Source organism: Patagioenas fasciata, chromosome 15 (assembly GCF_037038585.1).
Source record: "Patagioenas fasciata isolate bPatFas1 chromosome 15, bPatFas1.hap1, whole genome shotgun sequence".
Taxonomy (NCBI): Eukaryota; Metazoa; Chordata; class Aves; order Columbiformes; family Columbidae; genus Patagioenas; species Patagioenas fasciata.
In genome coordinates, this window is record NC_092534.1 from 16,344,809 (window position 1) to 16,364,629 (window position 19,821).

Here is a 19,821-nt window from a genome sequence, read left to right on the forward strand (position 1 = left end):
ATAATAATAATAAAGGGAGAGAGACATAAGCCAGGCAAAAGACTATAGAAAAAGAACCCCAGAGTGCCAAAGATGAACAAACCCCAGCACACACACTCTGGCTTTGTGTGGAGATCAAGGAAGACAACTGAAAAGGTACCTTTAAATTCATAACCCAGCTTCAGCAAAACCATTTGAAAGAGTTGCACTAACAGTGATGCAAAAGATGCTGCAGCATGTTTGACCACTCGTAGGATCTTACTCATGTAGAAATAGGTTCCTCCTATTGAAAAAAACAGTGTGGATACAAATTATTCACCTACATCAAGAGGTACTTCTATCCTCTGGTGACCATTAGCTTGTGGAAGGAGGAGTGAGGACGAAGCACTAAAAGCCTTTATTTACTCAGGAGTACAAAACTTAAGTGCGGTTTGAAAATTCTGGTTGTTTATTACAGTAAAGCTTTTGTAAGAACTACACATCCTAGGGAAAACACCTTCAAGACAATATGACTTCAGCAAGAATATCTTTTCTTAGCGAGAATTAAGAACTCTAAATAGCAATGAAGCCCTTGCTTCCAGAACTCAGGATCTGTCAATGATGTGAGCTGTTGATACCGATTTTGTGGGTCTACTACACTCTTATTTTGGATCTGAAAGGGTGAAGACTTTTCACCTTCTTCTCCACCTTTACACGAGAGGAAGTTACTACAATTCTCTGCCTCAAGTGCTAGAGAGAACAATTCTCCTTCAGTCGCCACTCTGCTGCTTCCCTGGATTCAGCCACATTCCAAACACCTGCCATGACTCTGGGCCCCTTTTCCCAAACTGCTGCTCCAAGGGAACGTACAAAGACGAGCTCCTTGTAAAGTTTTCCTATGTGAATACAAGCTCAGGAGTACAAAAAGCAGCTTTCATACAGTGTCACTTCACGTAGTTCATCATGTCAAGCCAAAAGAATTCCTGCCTGTGCTACATGTTAAACAAAAACACCTGACCCGAAGCATTTCAAGTCACAGCTTAAGAGTCCGAACAAACAGATTTCTTGCGACTGAAAACGTACTTAATTCAAGAATAATGCACCTATGAAACCTAAAAATTGGTTCCTTCCTAACTCAAGGCCACTCAAGAAAAAAGTTCTTTGTGGTAACTGCAGAGTACCAACCATCAAGAGGTTCGAGACGCTACAGGAGCAGCAGGCACAGCAGAGACACCGAGCACCACCACCCACAGAATGGAGTTCCCTTGGAAAGGCAGAATCTCATTTACAGCAGATCCATTTGGCTTTCAGCTTTAGGAATACAGCCACTAGGAAGGCAATCTGGAATCAGTTTTCTCCCTTAGGAGTTCAATTTTTCAGGTAGCTGAGGTTTAGCTTCTAGAAACACTGCGGTAAGCCACAAGGTTAAATGAGGAGAAAAAAAATACAGCAGAAAGGTCTCTCTGTGATTTCCTGGACAGTAAAACTCTGCAAAGTAACAATTCTGCTCAATTTTGAAAGTTCAAACCATGTAATGAAAAAATGAAACAAAAAAACCAAACACAAACCTGCATAGAAGTTTGTAAAACTGAAAACTCCTGACCAAAAACTTCATAGACAGACCCATATAGATCTGATGCCAGATTAGGAGACCTATGATCAGTGCTGACTGGAACTACCCATTATGTTCCAAATTAGCTTGGAAATATAACCAAAGACACCACAGCATTTTCATTTTGAAATTAATTCAGCAGCAATGTAAAAGAGTTAATAACTATATATCAGAAGCTGACTAGTACAAAGAGTTTCAACTGGTGTAGAAGAAGTTGATCTCTAGAATTTAGTTACCGGTCAATTTAGCAGGGTAGAAAGATTGCACTACATGGAAAACACATTAACACAACTATACGATTCTCCGATGCAGATAAACACCAGAGAACGTAACTTACTAGACGCATGCTTCTGGCTCCTGTCCCTGGAGTAAATTGTGGAGGATGGTCCAGGAGAAGCGGAGCAGGCGGTGAGAACCTCCTTCCGCTCAGACAGCATGCTGCAGTCGCTGTAGGGGTAGCCGTTGATCATCGTGGTCTGTGTTTCTGCTGCTGCTATATTGCCATTGCCCTGTGTCAGCGCAGCCTCACCACCTAGCAAGCCAAGGGTAAAACACTCAGTGCACTGCCACCGCTAATTCCCATTACACAGAATGCAAGCAGGAGGAAAAGGAAAGTGCAGTTACCTTTAGGGTCACCTTCCTCATCAAGACCTTGAAAGAAAAAAAAAGTAGTCGCAAATATAAGGAAGTCTGTAATCAACTATGACATCTGGCATTAAATTAAATTAGCAGTCCCACTAATTTTAAGACTGCAAAGAAAATCCACTTCATGATTAGTATTTAACATATTTTGCAGTCTGCCACATTAATAGATCCATATATTCAGACATTAATGTAGTAGGGTAACAGTTAGCGAAAAGCATTCTACCACAGAAGCGGCAGACAAAATATGAATGACAACTACACCTTTTCTTAGCTCCCATGTGACTTTAAAGCAGCTAATGACAAGCTTACGCTGTTTCTGTTGCTTGGTAACTACTTTGGTACTACTGTATTTTAAGATCCTGTTTTAAGAGCCAGGTAATCTGAAGTTTAGAATGTATTCTACTAAGACTGAAACAATTCTTTACATTAGGACTCTTGGAAGGTCACAAAATTGTGTTTGTCTGTCATATTAACTTGACTGTGTAGCATGTCCTGATGCTGACTGTGCCAGTACATCAAGTTTACACACTGGACTGTGAATTTCCAGTAGAGTCCTTAGCAAGCAAACATCTACAGCCAAAGTGTAAGCACAGGTATATGTTTGGGGTCAGGATGGAGGAACGGGTGGGGAAAAGAGGAAAGAAGTGATATAGACACCAAACTATAAGCAGTTTTCACAGTTTGATACAAGCAATAGCAATCATTGCCTACCCCAGAAATGATCAACTTCTGTCCGTTCTCGAATCAAAGACTCATCCAATACAGTGGACGCCATTGATGTGTCACTGGCATGGCTATTGAAACTGCTTTGGCTAAGAATGGCAGAGCTGGACAGATTCTTCCTTGGCGAGCGTCTTACACTGCCAGATTGTTTGTTTGTACTTTTGCGTTGCCTCACAGTCCTAGGAAATAAAGACAAGATATAGCACTACAGATGCCGATTTCTTAGTTTCTAATTTTATTAAATGAATATACAGTCAAGGTATTTCAACACTGATGTGACCAGACAGATCAAATCAGGTTTAAAAGAAAACCCTCACCTTCCAGCATCGATACTTTTACAAAGACTTCATTGCAAACCACATACTGAACACAATTTTCGAAGTACGGCACTAAGCACTAAGAGCAAAGAATAAGAGCAGGCAACCTGTGTTTGTAGTACAGCATTCACACAGCAAGTCTCAAGGCTCCAATAAATTAACTGGTAATGATAAAAATGCTTACCTAGAGGACTGCTCGCTGAAGGACGTGCTTCTGGCGTAAGAGCTGTCGCGAAGGCTGTCATTCTGTGCATTGTCTGCCCTGCTCAGGCCTAGAGCAGCTAACCGTAAACTACGCCGTGACATTCTTGGCGAATCAAATACTGGATCTATTTTGTTTTCAGTCTCAAAATCCAAAGCCGATGAAGAATAACTTGAACTGCAGCGAAATAAAACCAACAAGAGTTACCAGGTTTAAGAGAAAGCTCCCCTAGCCACAAACATGCCCTTCAAGCCACTCTCTATTAAAAGCAGTTTATTCAGTCTTATGGAGCAAATCCCACAACATACACCATGTAACCCAAATAATTTAGAAGTACATAGATATTCAAGGTTCTCTTAAGCAATTCATATTACAAGTCCAACAACTGAAAGCAAATCACAGTTAGAAAGAAACCGCCACCATGGAAACCACGCTTGAAGTTGAGCCAGAGCAAGTATCTGCTATACAGGCTCAGACACACAGATCTTTTGGGACCAATTAGCGAGAGGAAGCCATTCATGACAGGATTTCATGATTTCTTCACCACACCCAGCAGCAAACTAGAAATCATGATGTGCTTCCAGTTTCAAGGTAAAAAAATCATTTTAGTCCAAGTTTATTTTTTTTTGTTTGCCAATTCCTTGTTTTGAGAGCCAAAGATCCGTATGCCACGCCACTCTGAATTTCCATCTCCCAACAAGCTGGAAATTCTCCTTTTGAGATACTTAAAGACTTCCCTACATCAGCTACATTAGTTTACCTACTATTACTTGAAAAAAAAACAGTGGGTTTAAAAGACTTCTTAATTTAAAGCAAATCATTATAAATATTTAACTCTGAACAAGTAAAATGCTTAAAGTCTTTCATCTGCTTTGCTCAGTTTTATCCTACAGAGGCAAATTTACATGTAGAGCAGCTTCACATCGTTACCACAGGAACTCTACTCCACATTTTTAAACTCAATTCTCCCAGAACCTCTGTGAAAACCTCCAGTGAAGACAGAGCAGCAACACAAGGCAAACACAAAGAGATTAAACAGGAATCGGTCAGAAATACATTCGCTAAACCCGAGTTCAGCCTGAGGCAGGATACTCACGCTCCCTCCAGCCGGAGGAAACATTCTGTTGTGTAACGGACCACAGCCGGTTGCCATGGGGACCTGCAGAAGGTTCTAGAACCACTCGGAACTGTGACCCAAAGAACCCTAAGACCAGGTGCTCCAGGTCGGCCTTGCTGCAGGGTCCATCCCCAGCTGCAACCGCAGTTACTGCAGTATTCCTGGTGTTTTCCTTTGCTTCTTAAAAACGAGCTGAGCGAGGTCCCGTTAACTGAAACGGCTACTTCTGCCCAAAATCCCAAACAAAACCATCAAGCAAATTAGATCTGAATGAGTAGACTCCACTGTGCAAAAATTTGTATTTGAAATGGAAGCTTTCCCTTTTAAAAATACATATAAAGAACTAATAAAATGTATTGTGCAAAAACAATTTAATGGAAATGATTTTCTTATGCAATCATTAAAGATCGCAGAACATCACAAAGTAATGATATGACATGTGTTGTATTCCTTTGGCATACAAATAAGTTTACATCAGAAGGCCTGGTAGCTACACTGACAGCAGTGCTCCTGACAAGGTGTGTGCTTTTGAAGTGAGCTTCTTGATTGCTCCACAACGCAAAGTAAAGTGCATAGACGGGATGTGTCCGAGCACACAAACTGCATTTCTTTCAGCTAAAAAAAAAAAATCTACGCAGGAAAACCACCAGTTGCTCCAGCAGCAAACGGGCAATCAGCCCACAGGCCCAGACCAGCGCCTGTCCAAAGGAACATCTCCGATTGCCACAGGTGCGCAGATTTGGCTGCAGGTCTTTGGCACTGCATGCTCGAGCTCACTGCTCTGCCAATGCTGCCACATGCAGCGCAGCCCTGCGCAAGGCAGGAGTCTAAGCACCGCTTCACACTAACCCAGTTTACATTACTGCTTTTATTACGCTCTTCATCCTTGCTTATATTTGGGTGAAAGGGGGAGAGGAAATAAGACAGGAGCCTCCTCACATGGAAAATGGATTTAGTCTGCATTTGACTAGGTACAAAAGGATATAATTTTACAGTTTCCAAAAATGTTTAGATAGCTTGCATTCTGAAACACGTGAAAGGACAACATGGGTTAAATACAGCTCCTCCTGTTGTTCATTGTGAGAGGGTCAGAGCCACAACAGTTTACTATTTAGTTCCTCCCTAAACAGTTGTTTCAGAACTCAGTTTTGCTATTTACACTTGCCACAACGCATTTGCTTTTCCTCATCTTCACCCAATGTTCCTTACAGATACTCAATTCACAAGAACACAAAGTGCACAGCACAGGCTGACAGCTGCGACCAGCCTGGGTTTGTTTCTGTTTGTGAACACTTGCTGTTATTAACTATCTCAATGAGCATTTATGTCAATTTGGATTGAATACACAGCTTGGATTTGGGCTCTGCTACCTTAAAAAACAAAACATAAAACCCCCACAAAACAATACCACCACCACCACAACAGGGATCTCTTCCTTTTGAAACAACAAGATAGCTTCTCTTGCTTATGCAGGAAAAAATTTCACATTGAAGATGAATTATCCATCTTCTGTTGCCAGGTCAGTATCTGGAAGTCTCCTAACTTGCAGTCTCACTTCCCCACCTTGCAAAGCCGCCGTCTTTCTTCTACAGAAAGACTACAGTAAACAAAAAAAGCCCCTGCCTTTCCTTTCACAGGACAGAAACGAACCTGTACGCTGACGGTGCTCCTATCCAACACGTATGGCTAACCAAAGAATCCCATAAAGGTGGGATGCCATCAGCCTCTGCTCCTGGATAACCCACCCACGCAGTGCAGACTCCGGTTCCTTGCATGGCTACGGGTGGATCTGCCAACCGGACCCAGTCCTACATCTGCAGCTTCTGAGCCATTACCTTGATATCGCCTCCGCATGAGCTTCAACAGAATAACAATGTCCTACACTTCAGTGGATTGACTATCAAGTTATACATGAAGTGGAATGAGAACGAGGTCTGCCCATTTTGGCACACCTATAGTTCTGACTGGAGGACCTTCAGTGCCATTTTTAAGTATTCCATGGAATGAAATGGGCAGTAATGTTCTTGATTATTCAATATGATAACAGATAAATGCAATACACCCAGAGAACTATAGCTAAACAGACATCTAACAGGGACATAGGCATATAATCAGTGTACAAATGTTCAAATGCCTTCTGACCACAGCTTTACTTCTATTAACTGGTCAAGGACACCACTTCGAGTTGGTTAGCTATTGCTTTGATCAGTCTCAAAACATATATTAAAAATTGAAGGATTTTATTCAATTATTTTGTATAAAGTTACTGATTCAATGCTCTAACACAGAAAAAAAAAACAAATTCTTATAAACTTAATCCATATTTATGAAGAAAAGATGTGTTAACAGTAACTGAATTGACAAAAACAACACAACTCAAAAGATGACAGTGACTAAAAGGAAGATCAGCCTGAAGAGGGGGTGCAAATTATATATTGACAAGTGGGTAAGACTGACAAGTTGGACTTGCATTTTAAAGAGGATAAAGGTTATGTAGCTATATCAGTTTCAGGCTTTTCTCACTAGGGCTGGAGGAGTAAAAGCACAAAGTAGAAGTGCTACAAACAGCTATGAACACGCAGTAATCCCAGCGAGTATTAATACACATTCTATTAATAGGTCATAACCAACTCTATTATTAGCTTTGTGGTATCTAATTTCACTGTACTCCTTTCTGCAGTGCTGCACGCACAAGCCAAGTTCTTTAAAGAAAGTCATGGACAGGTTTTGAAAAGATTGAACTGTCAAAGGCAGAACAAGCCAGATCACAGGAGCACAGAGTGCCAGGGGTTGGAGGGCCCTGGAAAGCTGATCCAGTGCAATCCCCCCATGGAGCAGGAACACCCAGCTGAGGTTCCACAGGAAGGTGTCCAGGCGGGTTTGAATGTCTGCAGAGAAGGAGACTCCACAGCCTCCCTGGGCAGCCTGGGCCAGGCTCTGGAACTCTCACTGGGGAAGAAGTTTCTTCTCAAATTCAAGTGGAACCTCCTGTGTTCCAGTTTGCACCCATTGCCCCTTGTCCTGTCACTGGTTGTCACCGAGAAGAGCCTGGCTCCATCCTCCTGACACTGCCCCTTTCCATATTGATCCCCAGGAATGAGTCCTCCCTCAGTCTCCTCTTCTCCAGCTCCAGAGCCCCAGCTCCCTCAGCCTTTCCTCACCCGGGAGATGCTCCACTCCCTTCAGCATCTTGGTGGCTGCGCTGGACTCTCTGCAGCAGTTCCCTGTACTTCTGGAGCTGAGGGGCCACAACTGGGCCCTTGTGGCCAGGAAGCCAATGGTACCTGGGGTGGGTTAGAAGGGGGTGATCAGTAGGTCAGAGAGGTTCTCTTGCCCCTCTGCTCTGCCCTGGTGAGATCACACCTGGAATGTTGTGTCCAGTTGTGGCCCCTCAGTTCCAGAAGGACAGGGAACCTACTTATTGCCTCTTGTCTGCGGGAAAGATTAGTTGCTGTGGAGAAGACTGTACAGTAGAACATACTTGTGGAATTTCAGACAAATAACAGCTAATGAAATCAAATCAGATTACAATTGCACACCTTATTTTAAGATACGCTCAAGGAGACACATACACAAATCACTGCCTGAACAACCTGAAGAATCAAAGTCTACTTTCATTGCTCACAGTAAGGAAAGTTATCCCCTGTAAGAGTTTAAATATCTCAGCCAATCTCCAAGGTACATTTGTAACATACAGCTATTTAAACCCACTTGGTAATGTAATAGTGAATCTGTTGACTGACGCAAAGCACATACATCACCCTTCATTGTCCAGCATTGCCTCTTTGGAAATTAACAAACCCAATTATGTTTAACCAGCATTCTACCCATGTTTTTCTAGACATTCAGGAAGAGTTGCAATTTAAATGGAATGTGTTTTATGTTGCAGTAATTATGCAACACCACCGACATCAGAGTATGGCTGAAAAACCCAACGATCCCCAACAAACCTGATGACGCTGCAGTCTGAACACACAAAAGCAAGAATATTAAGTTAGTGATCTCTTAGTTCTAGTTTTGCCATCTTCTGTTTTACTGACAGGTGTTCTCCAATGTAAATATTATATTTTAATACACATTAAATACATAATGATTTACAGGCATAGAACAGAAAAGCACTCTCATACTGCATCCTAACAGTATTTTTTTTAGACTTAAAACTAGCTAAAGCAATAACTTGGGCTCACTGATGTATATTTGCCTCATAATACATCTACTAACTCAACAACAGGAAAAGCCAGATAGATTAAAGCAACAGACATGATCTGCTCCATTAATATCAAAACAACTCAGACATCACATTTATTTTGAACATGTAATACAAAAACTAGCAAACATCCTACAAAGTTATTTTTAGAAAACTGAAGTGATTTAAGAAAAACAATCTAATAATGGTCAGTTTAGTAAAAGACACAAGAAAAGACAAGTTCATTAGAATCAAGTCACAGAACAAGCGGTTTTGCCTAATTCCACACTAGTGGCAATGAGTACATATCAGTCAGTGTTTTAAAGCGAAAATGGTGCCAAGTCGCAAAAGAAAACACATACAAAAGTTAAAAGACATACAAGAAAACATCTGAGAATTTTGACGATGTATTATAGAAATACAACAGCAATTGTAACTAGGCAGAGACTGGTTTTTCATAGCAACCAATAAACACTGAGTCATTGTCCTGTTAGTTCAACGTGTATTCTTTCTCCACTTAGGACACGGCAGTTACTTTCAAAGCAGACTAGATAGAGCATGCTTCTCCAAAGAACCCCGCTACTTACCATGAAACTAAACTCCCCAGCATTAACAACATTCAGAGAACATAGAGTTTCTCTACAAGAAGAAAAGAGTTCTCACCTGAGTGCATATGTATAGCCAGTGTTCTCTGGCAGACATTGGGGAGGAGTGTACGTGTGTAGACGTGAAAAGTCCATGTTGGCTGTTTCAAATCATACTGTAAAAGGCGAAAATAGAGTAATGCAATGACTTATAATTACGTAAAGTCAATGTCAGAGCCTTTGCATTGTTCAGCCTGTGTTACGAAGTACTGAAAGAAAAACAGCTACTGTGAACGAAATATGGAGCTCTCAGTATTTGGGCAGGACTGCTGCCAGTGCTAGATAGCCCTTATCATCGCTGCGTGAAGCTCGGGGTATTTCTGACTGCAATTTTCTCTATGATACTCTATTTTCAGCAACTTCCGAGTTCTCAGGAACATTACTGTTATGAGCCAAGCTCTTATCACAACTGCACTACAACACTTCCACAGGACTGAGTTCCGCTAGCACCCCCAAAGGCTAAGCATAACCATTTCAAAAATGAGGTAGCCATGCTTTCCAAGATCTCCTCACAATGACTTTTGCTTTGAAAGCTCATTAAGCAAAGCACAGGCTGTTCTGTGCACCAAAAAAGCACGACATGATGAAATTTGAGAATGTTTTTACATATAGTCAAATCATTTTAAAACCTTTGAACATCATCTGCTAAGCAGCAAGGGGGTTTCCTTCATTTGACAGAAAATTGTCATGTTTGGTATCGGTTAATTTATTCCTATCAATCATAAAAATGCTCAACACCCCCCTAGCAGAAGAGCCAACTGCAAAGTGACTCACAGGGCTGGCACTGGGCACATTTTCCAGAACATCATCCACTTCCAAAAAGTCCCAAACAAAACACCAAACCAAACACACCCAGCCAACACTTCAAAACTTTCCATTGGGTCTTTCAAAGGTATCACAGCTTCAGGAAGGAAAGAAAAACTGATGTTGTCATATCAAGAAATTTGGGGAGCCGCACAGGTGGTTTATTACCTGTGATATTATAGATTATTTGACTTTCAAGTTCAAAATATTTGCAGAAAAACCTTGAGCCCTTCTCAGTTTTACCAGCCACAAGAAAAGTGTTGCTTTTCTATAGAAGATTCTTTGATAGTAGCTTATTTGTGGTTAACAAATTGGGATTTGACTATCTTGGATTTGCATGGGTAGCAATGCAGAATCCTGGCTATTTTCAGGTTATCTACAGCTCCTGTTCCAGCAGCAGTAAGAGATACGGCACCCAACTGCACTGACACACCGAAACTAAGGCAGAAATAACCCTGGCTACGCTTTAATTCTTACAATCAAAACATCTACAAGTATCTCATTTGGGGGATGCACTTTGCTATGCTGGAATAAGGGTTTTCATTTGTGTAGCTACAGATACATAAGAAATAGAGACAAAAACCACAAAGCCACACGTGCAGGTAGCAGCAGCTCAAAAAGAAATCTCTACCTGTAACATTAAAATGCTCTTAGAGCATCTGCAGCCTCCAAATCCTGATGTCAGTAAGGCAGGAGGATCTTTCCATTACTACCGAGGACAGAGTTTCCTTCTTGTTTTTAAAAATCAAAACTTAAGAGGCCAAACCATGACAGCTTTCTGAATGTAAGCATCTCCCATGCATCTGTGGGGTTAATGAAAAATAAAGTCTCACTTCTGTTATTTATACAGCTTTTTAAGACTATTGCAGAGAAAGCATTTTCATTAAGTGATTCTTCTCTACACTTATTCATTTGTTCCAGAGCCATAGTGCTTTCTCTGGCCTGTTTACACCATTTGTTTCTTGGTTAGAGGAAGCTCAAACCAGCAGTGCGCAAGTTTTAGCAAAGCAGTCTAATTCTTCTGCTAGAACAAGCAGCAAACACACAACAACTGCTGCCATACTTTAACAACAAATAGGCGCTTATTTTAGAACATCGGAAATGGGAACCATAGACTAATGATTCCCCAGGAACGAAAGTGAAAATATAGTGAATTTCAGGATGTGGTGTGTTGATAACATCTGATAGAGCGCGTTTGCAACAACGGCAAAGTAGATCTTTCAGACATACGCCTACTGAAATTAAAAACTATGATTAAGGTTGAGCTGTTTAAATTGATCCATCCCAATAGAAATATTTTGAAAGCAGAAGCTAGGGAAACCTTGGTTTAGTTTCCACCGGAGCTGATCTTGCCAGCTTAGCACACATCATTTTGTCAATAAACGCAGTTTTTAGCTGGCAGCTCATTAGTGGCACCGTGCTTTGGACACCCAGCAGCGTTTCCTCCCACAGCTCCCGGCTCCCTCTCTGCTGCCCGCGTGGGCAGGGCAGCCTTGAAAAACAACAGACGGGCTCAGCTTCTTTCCTGTTCTTCTCCCTTTGCCCACCAGTTCTCTCTTTACTTGATTTCCGAACAACTCAAATGGCAGAATTCACGTCATACTTTGTATTTGATTTGAAATATATTAAGTCAGTATTGGATCAAGTGTGTACTTGATAATGGCACTGCTAACTGCAAAGCCTTGAGGGTATTTATGCGTAGGTCTATTAATAGCTGGTTTTCATAGTAAAGATAACGTGTTTGCCATCTGAACACTACAGAGCTAGAGAAAATGTAGGGGTCGGGTTTGATTCACTGTTTGTCTGATACTCTAAAATTAATTCAGGCTCAAAGGGAAAAGCCTTTACTCAATTTTTCAAAGGAACCTTAACTGACTTAAACAGAACTTGAAAATGATCTTCTGAGATAACCACCACAATTTTCAAACCCGGGCATTTAAATTTTACTATGAAACGGGATGTTTTTTAAAAGCTGGATACTGGTTCAACAGCTTAATTTTAATTATCCATTTCTTCAAAATAAACCCCACAAAACAAGTGATCAACCCAATTTATTTGGAAATATTCTACATGCTTACGATAGCAGAAATTTTAACTCCAGAACAGACCAGTGGTGGGCGGAAGGCAGGAACTCCCTCTCATTTGTTCTCTCATGTTTAACAGCACTCCGCCTTCCTCGTATTAATTCTTGTTTATGAGACTTTCATATGCAACTTGAACAGAAATAGACACGCTAATAAAATATTTGGGAAATGTAAAACCCACGAAACCTGGCAGAGGTGCTGAGAGGCAGACGTAGTACTTGGCTCCAGTTTGAACACTTCTGGGTGCCCAACAGATTTGTGATTTCAGTATCATGGATCTGTCTGGACTCAGACTCATGTAGGTTTTTAGTATCAGCTTTACTACAAACATTACTGCGCCCAAACTTTAAGTAGCCTTTTTTCCTTCTTCAGAAGCCCATAAACATCTGTTTCTAAGTACTAAGGGATGCAGAGTGAAAGAACTAAGCAGGTTGCTAGATTAAAAAAGTAATAAGAATACATTTGTAAAACAAACTGAAGGCAATCAAAAAGAAGCAAACATTTCAGCTAGAATGCAAGCAGACACTGGATGCGCTTCAATCTATAAGCTGACTTCCACGTTCCTGCAGAGGAGCCAGAGGGATTATTTGCCTTTTTTTGGGGAAGCAGACAACAACAATCATCCCATCTCTCCCTCACAATTCAACTGAATTAGCGTTAGACTAAATCAGCAGAGTAGAAGGGCAAGAGAAGACACAGATCCTGACTCGGCCAGAACATAAGGAAGCAAAGGGCCTCCTGTAATCAGTGCAGTGGAAAATACCTTCACGCAAACCCCTTGGCTGTCCCCAGAGTGTGCACGATGAGGCATGCGAGTGACACGAGGCTGCACCACTACCTTATCAACAGGTGTATCTGGAAATCACTTTGGGTATGGGCCAGCCCCAAACCCTGGTTCTGCTGCAGAGAACATCCTGGCTTTTTGGAAGAGGAGGAGATGCTCTCATAGCGGCACAGAAGCACCACAAGGAGGGGGCAGCCCCAAATACACACTGTATGTACACTACAAGCACCTGACAGGGATGAACCCCCCACCTGCATCTTTTGGGGTACACAGACTTCCACAAATACACTATCTAGGCATTTCCTCACAAACACCCTTTGTGACAAGCGGTAAACTGGCATTTCACAAATGGGACCCTGGCAGAGTAGAATATTCACCTCTCTTACAGAACGAGAACATTTGCAGGAAACCATGTCTTAGTTTTTACACTATAAGAGGTAAAAAAATTATGCATTTAAAGTCTTAGAGATGTTAGCACTACTACTTCAAGTAGAACTTGTTCTATCCTTAACTATTCAATAAAAAACTAAGTCATTATGATTTAACACACTAATGCTACAAAAGCAGAACAGACTTTTGGGCAAATTATTAATGATGATGAAACTGGAGTATGCAACCCTATCAGATTCTGAGAGCAAGCCATTTTTTTTACTCAGAATTTCAGTTTTTATTCAGAATAACCAATAAAATTATGTTTTGGTAAAAAAAGGGTCAAATTCCTAAGTAAATATACTGCATGAAGAATGTTTCCACATACCAAATTAAGTAGTAATTTGAACAGGCTGAAGAGCAAAGAGCTCCAAGCTAAATCAACATTTTTAATAAAACACACATTCTTAAAACATTAGTATTCATTTAAAACAAAAAACACAACAGCAAACAAACACAAAAATCCCAAGTAATAAAATTCACGTTTTAATCTAGATGTTCCCATTGAGTATTGGCAAAGATCCTCAAACAGAGGTGTCAAACCAACGTTAGTAACCACAGAAGAGGTTCTTCACACAGCAGTAATATTGCATATTCACATTAAGCACCCGTTCAAATGGCGCTGAAATAAAGGTGGATGGAAAGCAGTTACACATTCCGTCACGGAGAAACAAACACGGCAGTGCACTGTTTGCACACAGGACCGGCAGCGCTGCGTGGCTGCACACTGACTCACTCCACAAACCAAGCGCCGCGGATCGCCTCCCAATTAAACACACACAAAGGCCGCGGCGCGCCAGCCTCACCAGGCCCCGGCATTTACAGACATTCAGCGCTTTGCTCAAGGCCTCCCCCGCAGAATCTACAGAGCCGGGGGGGTTTCACAGCTTTCCGGGCCACCCCGGCCCGGCGGGGGGCGCCCGGTTCCCCGCCCGCGGCAGCGCCGCCCGCGGCTCCGCGGGGCCCGGCGCAGGGCGCTCCCCGGCCGGGCCGCGCTGGGCCGTGCCAGGCCAGGCCACACCGCCCGATCCCAAAATGGCTTCCCGGCCCCAACAAAGCCCGCGGGAGCCGAGCGATCCGGCCCAGCCTCCCTCCCGGAGCGCCCCTTGTCACTCAGAGGCAGAGTTTGAACTGAGTGGCCGGGCCGCCTCGGCCGGCCCACGGGTTTAACCCACGAGTGCCCGTCCGCCCATCAAACGCCCACGGCACGTCAGGCGTGTTTACTTCAACTACAAGCTCACTGGCACATAACAAAAGGCATATTTTACTTCATATCTCGCGTTCCTAAAACGCTCCACTTGCCCAATAAAACAACCTTCTTATCATTGTCTTATACCCGGCCCAACACCTTGCTCTTTATAAACCCTGCACCTGAGTGCCCAAAACCTCCACAACTCCTACAGTCACCAAGTCACAGTCGGACAAGTAGCACTGATTTAAGGATATATACATTAATACATCAACGTGAAAAGCCTACTAAGCTGGTCAATGCAGCCCTCCATACACACCACTTGAGCAAAAAAGCCTGCAACGCACTCTCATGATATTATTATGAAAATCAGCAAATAGTAATACACCCGCATAGGTGAGAGGGGGAATTAGACACTGACCTGGGAAGTCAACAGAAGCATCAGCCTGTAACAGTTCAGTTGCAAAGCACTACAATACGTTTTCTAAAGAATAGCAAAGATTTCACTCCCTTCTTGTGCAATGTTAAACTGAAACCCAGAGGGTGGGATATGGGGATCACAAGTACTGCAGAAACACAGAACCTGGAATCTGCTAGCTAAGATTGCCCTTTCCTATAGCATATTATAAACAATACCTTTTTAAACTAAATAAACATGAAATAAGGCAAATCAAATACTCTCTCCTTCCAGCAGCCATAAAGCTTCTGACAGAAAACAGGCGCTGCCTCTAAACAGTTTCATATTTCAGACACTTCTACCCCTGTGATTACCGAAGAGCAACCAAACAGATCGCATCCAAACACGGCCCTACCAACCCCCAAATGAGCACGACACTGAATACCACAGTTTGCAGCAATATTACAAGCAATCGCCAAACTCTTTTACACTAAACCCCTGTCTGTTTGGAGACACTTTCCGCACAGAAGCTCACTGACACCAGCCGCCCGGAGGTGACAGTCACGACAGGTCTGGCACTCCCAGCAGCAGCACACCGACCCCAGGACGTTACCTTTGCACTAAAGCTCGGCGAGCGCAGGCACCAGAGTGCACTGATCAGTTCAGAGGTTTGCCTCTGTCCTTCCAGCCCCAGCAGCGCCGATCCCAGTGACTCCGGGCCCTAAGGAGAGGTCAGCACTTGGCCCAGCAGCCCCAGCAGCGATGTCCTCCCGCCCCGCTGCCTCCCTGGGGCTGAAGAGCCCGCTCTCCCCGCCCGGAGGAGGCTGCAAACCGAGACACAGCGGCCCCGGGGCTCCCCCGCGCCCAACGCGGCCCCGGCCGCCGGGACCGGCCCTCCCGAAGGGAAGCGGCGGCCGCCAGCCAGAGAGCGGCGGCGGAGCGGGGCTGCGGGCCGGCTGACAGCGCGGTAACGGCCGAGCGGAGCCGTCTGTCCCCCCCGCTCCGGGGAAGGGCGGGGGAGACGCGGCCTGAACCCTGAGGGAAGGGAGACCCGCCCGCCACAGCGCGGCCGCGGGGAGCGGGAAACTGTCCCTCACGGGGGGCGGCGGGGAGGGGGGGCCGCACGCACACCGGGCCGGGCCGGGCCGGGCCGGGGCTGCCGGTGCCCGGCGGCGCTTACCTGTCGCGGGGAGCGGGAAGGCGAAGCCGCCGGCAGCGCAGAGCAGCAGCGGCTGAGATTGGCCGCGCCCCGCCCGCTTTGCCGAGGCCGCCGGGAGCCCCGCCCACCCGCGCGTGCCGCCTGCGCCCCCAACGCCGCCCCGCCCACCGGACCGGCCCGCGGGGACCGGCTGCGGAACGGAGGCACGGGGACACGGACACACGGACGCACGGACACAGGGACACGCGAACAGGGACGCACGGACACGGACACACGGACACGGACACACGGACACAGGGACACGCGAACAGGGACGCACGGACACGGAGGCACGGACACAGGGACACGGACACAGGGACACGCGAACGAACAGGGACGCACGGACACGGACGCACGGACACGGACACACGGACACAGGGACACAGGGACACGCGAACAGGGACGCACGGACACACGGACACGGGGACACGCGAACAGGGACGCACGGACACGGACACAGGGACACGCGGACAGGGGCAGACGGACAGGGACACACGGACAGGGACACACGGACAGGGACACAGGGACAGTCACACAGAGACAGTCACACAGGGACAGTCACACAGGGACCTCACACACTGACCCCACATGGAGCCCTCACACCCGGCACTCCCGCAGGACCCTCCCTCCTCCCCGGCACCTCCACATGGCAGCACCCCCGGCTCCCCCAGCACCCCCGGCTCCTCCAGTTCCCCCAGCACCCCCAGTTCCCCCAGGCCGCCCTTCCCGGCCTCGGGCTCTTCCCCCTCAGACCCGGCCCGTTGGCCGCCCAGCCTGGGCTTCCCCCACTGCAGAACGGAGCCGCGCTTGCCTTGGGAGTGAGAAACGCCGGAGAGATGAGGAGAGTTACCTCTAATTTTCACTCCATAGCTTGGATCCTCCTTGACTTTCCCAGTATCTCCGTGTCTCCCTGTGCTGTTCCCTTCTCACTCAGTTCTTGCTGGATTCTCTTTCCCCTTCGCTTGCCATTCTGCTCCGAGGCTCCTGGTGCTTGCCCGGCACACCCGGCTCAGTGGGATTGAAGCGCTTGGGTCCCCGTGCTGTGCACCGGGGCATGGAAACCACTGCACAACCGCGGGGGAAAGGAGCGTCACAGGCCTGCTTCCAGCCCCGAGCTCGGGCGTGAAACAAGCCCTGCTGCTCAAATACTCGAGAATGTACACCAGTACATCCAGTCCGGGGCTGAGCCACGTTTTGTTAAACCTTTTGTGTCCCCGAGCCTCCAGTTATCCTGTAAGCAAGGACAGCGTGAATGGCAGCAAACAGAACTGTGCCGCTCGGGAAAGGGCGAGCAGGCCCAAAATGGTTAATTACTTGTGCATGGAAGAGAAATGAGTCAGCTCGCTGGGAAAGACTGGGTAACAAGTGCATAATTATCAAATAAATAAATAAACTCTGTGTACTTGTTTGGGTACAAAATGAGTAAAAGCACCTTATTCTTAAGAAACAGAGACGCAAAATAAAGACGTTCGCCTAAGGCGGGAGCTGTGTCTGTGTAGCACTGACTTCAGGCAATTACTGCTTGCTCTAAAAGAGCTGTGTGAACGTTTCGAGACACCGCAGCCCAAGCTGAGCTGATCCAGTGGCGCCTGGAAGCCAGCACTTCATTGTAAAACGCGCGAAGCGGTGGAGCTGCCTGTGGCTGCACACTTGGCAGAAATCACCCCGCTTTTCTGGCTGCTCATCTCTCCGTGCTTACCCCACACCCCTTCCTTGTCTTTAGAGCAGATAACATTGAAGGATTTAAGGGGAACTCGGTCGATTGTTCCAGTTCTGTTAAAAGAAACTGGTGCATATAGGGGTGTTAATTTTCCCCACGTTTCAGAAGAAACTGCTCAGGGAAAACAAAAATTCTGTCCAAGTTTTTCAGCGTCCAGCAACGAGCTCTGGATGTAAATCCAGCTCACACAATTGTCTTGGCTAAGCTGAAGTCTGTAGGAAAAAACATCAGTGAGAATAAAAATAGACCCCATGAAAAGTGTTTCAGCTTTAACTCTCCAGAGTTAGGAGTTCAGAAATAAAAAAAGCTTTGTTAACTGACACCAGGTATAGGGAAAGTGCAGGATGAGGCCAAATCCATCCAAGGTCTGCACATCTCTAGTCCTGTCCTTCCTTTCGCTTTCCTTTTCCCTTTCCTTTCCTTCTCCCTTCTCCCTTTCCTTCCTTTTCCTTTTTTCCTTTTCCTTTTTCCTTCTCCTTTTCTTTTCCCCCTTCCCTTCTCTTCCCTTCCCTTTTCCCTTTCCTCCCTTTTCCCTTTCCTTCCTTTTCCTTTTCATTTTCCTTCTCCTTTTCCTTTCCCCCTTCCCTTCTCTTCCCTTTCCCCTTTCCTTCCTTTTCCTTTTTCCTTTTCCTTTTAATTTTCCTTCTCCTTTTCCTTTCCCCCTTCCCTTCTCTTCCCTTTTCCCTTTCCTTCCTTTTCCTTTTTCCTTTTCCTTTCAATTTTCCTTCTCCTTTTCCTTTCCCCTTCCCTTCTCTTCCCTTTCCCCTTTCCTTCCTTTTCCCCTTCCTTTTCCTTTTCCTTTTCCTTTTCCTTCCTTTTCCTTTTCCTTTTCCTTTCAATTTTCCTTCTCCTTTTCCTTTCCCCTTCCCTTCTCTTCCCTTTCCCCTTTCCTTCCTTTTCCCCTTCCTTTTCCTTTTCCTTTTCCTTTTCCTTCCTTTTCCTTTTCCTTTTCCTTCCATTTTCACCTTCCCTTCCCACCTTCTCGCTTCCTTCCCATTCCCATTCCCATTCCTGTGCACTCCTGCACTCACACCCTGCAAACCTCCTCTGCTCCGTGTTCTGGCCCTTGCTGTAAACCAGAAAAACGCAGGTTCCCCCAGGGAGTGGAGGGATGGACTGAACACGACATAAACCGGTGCGGCACCGCGTTTCTGACCGGTAACACCGGGCACCAGGCTGGAAAGGGTGAGGCATTGCCAGCAGTCCTGGGTGTTCAGCGTCACGGTGAGCGGTGCAGGGGCGCCCGGCAGCTGCGTGCGGGCTGGGGCACACAGGGAACGGTGCTGTGTGACATGTGTGACGGGGCAGGAGGGACCATGTCACCACTTCCACGGCTGAAGGTGGTGGGGCTGGGGAGCGCTGCGGTGGGGCACAGGGAGCTCAGGAGGGACGCTGGGGTTGGGATTGGGTCACAGGGAGCTCAGGAGGGATGCTGGGGTCAGGATGTGGTGGCAACGTGTGGCAGGGATGCGCCAGACAAGGGGGATGCTTGTGAGGACGTGTGGCCTAAGGGTGGGGAGACAATCGTATATATGCATTAGTATGAAGAACACCTGAAGTGGAGAGATGATCGTATATATGCATTAGCATGAAGAACACCTGAAGTGGGGAGATGATCATATATATGCATTAGTATGAAGAACACCTGAAGTGGGGAGACAATTGTATATATGCATTAGTATGAAGAACACCTGAAGTGAGGAGATGATTGTATATATGCATTAGTATGAAGAACACCTGAAGCGTCTGCACGTCTGATTCCTTGCTCACTGAAGTTTCTCAGCGTGTGGATCACACGTCCCGGTTGAGCTC

At 45.5% G+C, this 19,821-nt stretch overlaps 1 protein-coding gene across 16 annotated transcripts in view; it reads right to left on the bottom strand.

Moving 5' to 3' along the window:
- The window catches only part of SUN1 (Sad1 and UNC84 domain containing 1), a 28,212-nt gene extending 11,846 nt beyond the window's left edge, over positions 1–16,366 (bottom strand). For 4 of the 16 annotated variants that reach the window (XM_071815040.1, XM_071815037.1, XM_071815036.1 and 1 more), the window contains exons 1-8: positions 16,272–16,366; positions 15,705–15,812; positions 9,424–9,520; positions 3,440–3,634; positions 2,927–3,117; positions 2,195–2,221; positions 1,908–2,102; positions 140–262 (exon numbers count right to left, since the gene is read on the bottom strand). In XM_071815040.1, coding sequence (XP_071671141.1) covers positions 140–262; positions 1,908–2,102; positions 2,195–2,221; positions 2,927–3,117; positions 3,440–3,634; positions 9,424–9,500 — 808 coding nt within the window. In that variant the 5' untranslated portion in view covers positions 9,501–9,520; positions 15,705–15,812; positions 16,272–16,366. The other 12 variants (XM_071815042.1, XM_071815038.1, XM_065851134.2 and 9 more) reach the window with 11 other exon arrangements.
- Positions 16,367–19,821: the final 3,455 nt, after the last annotated feature.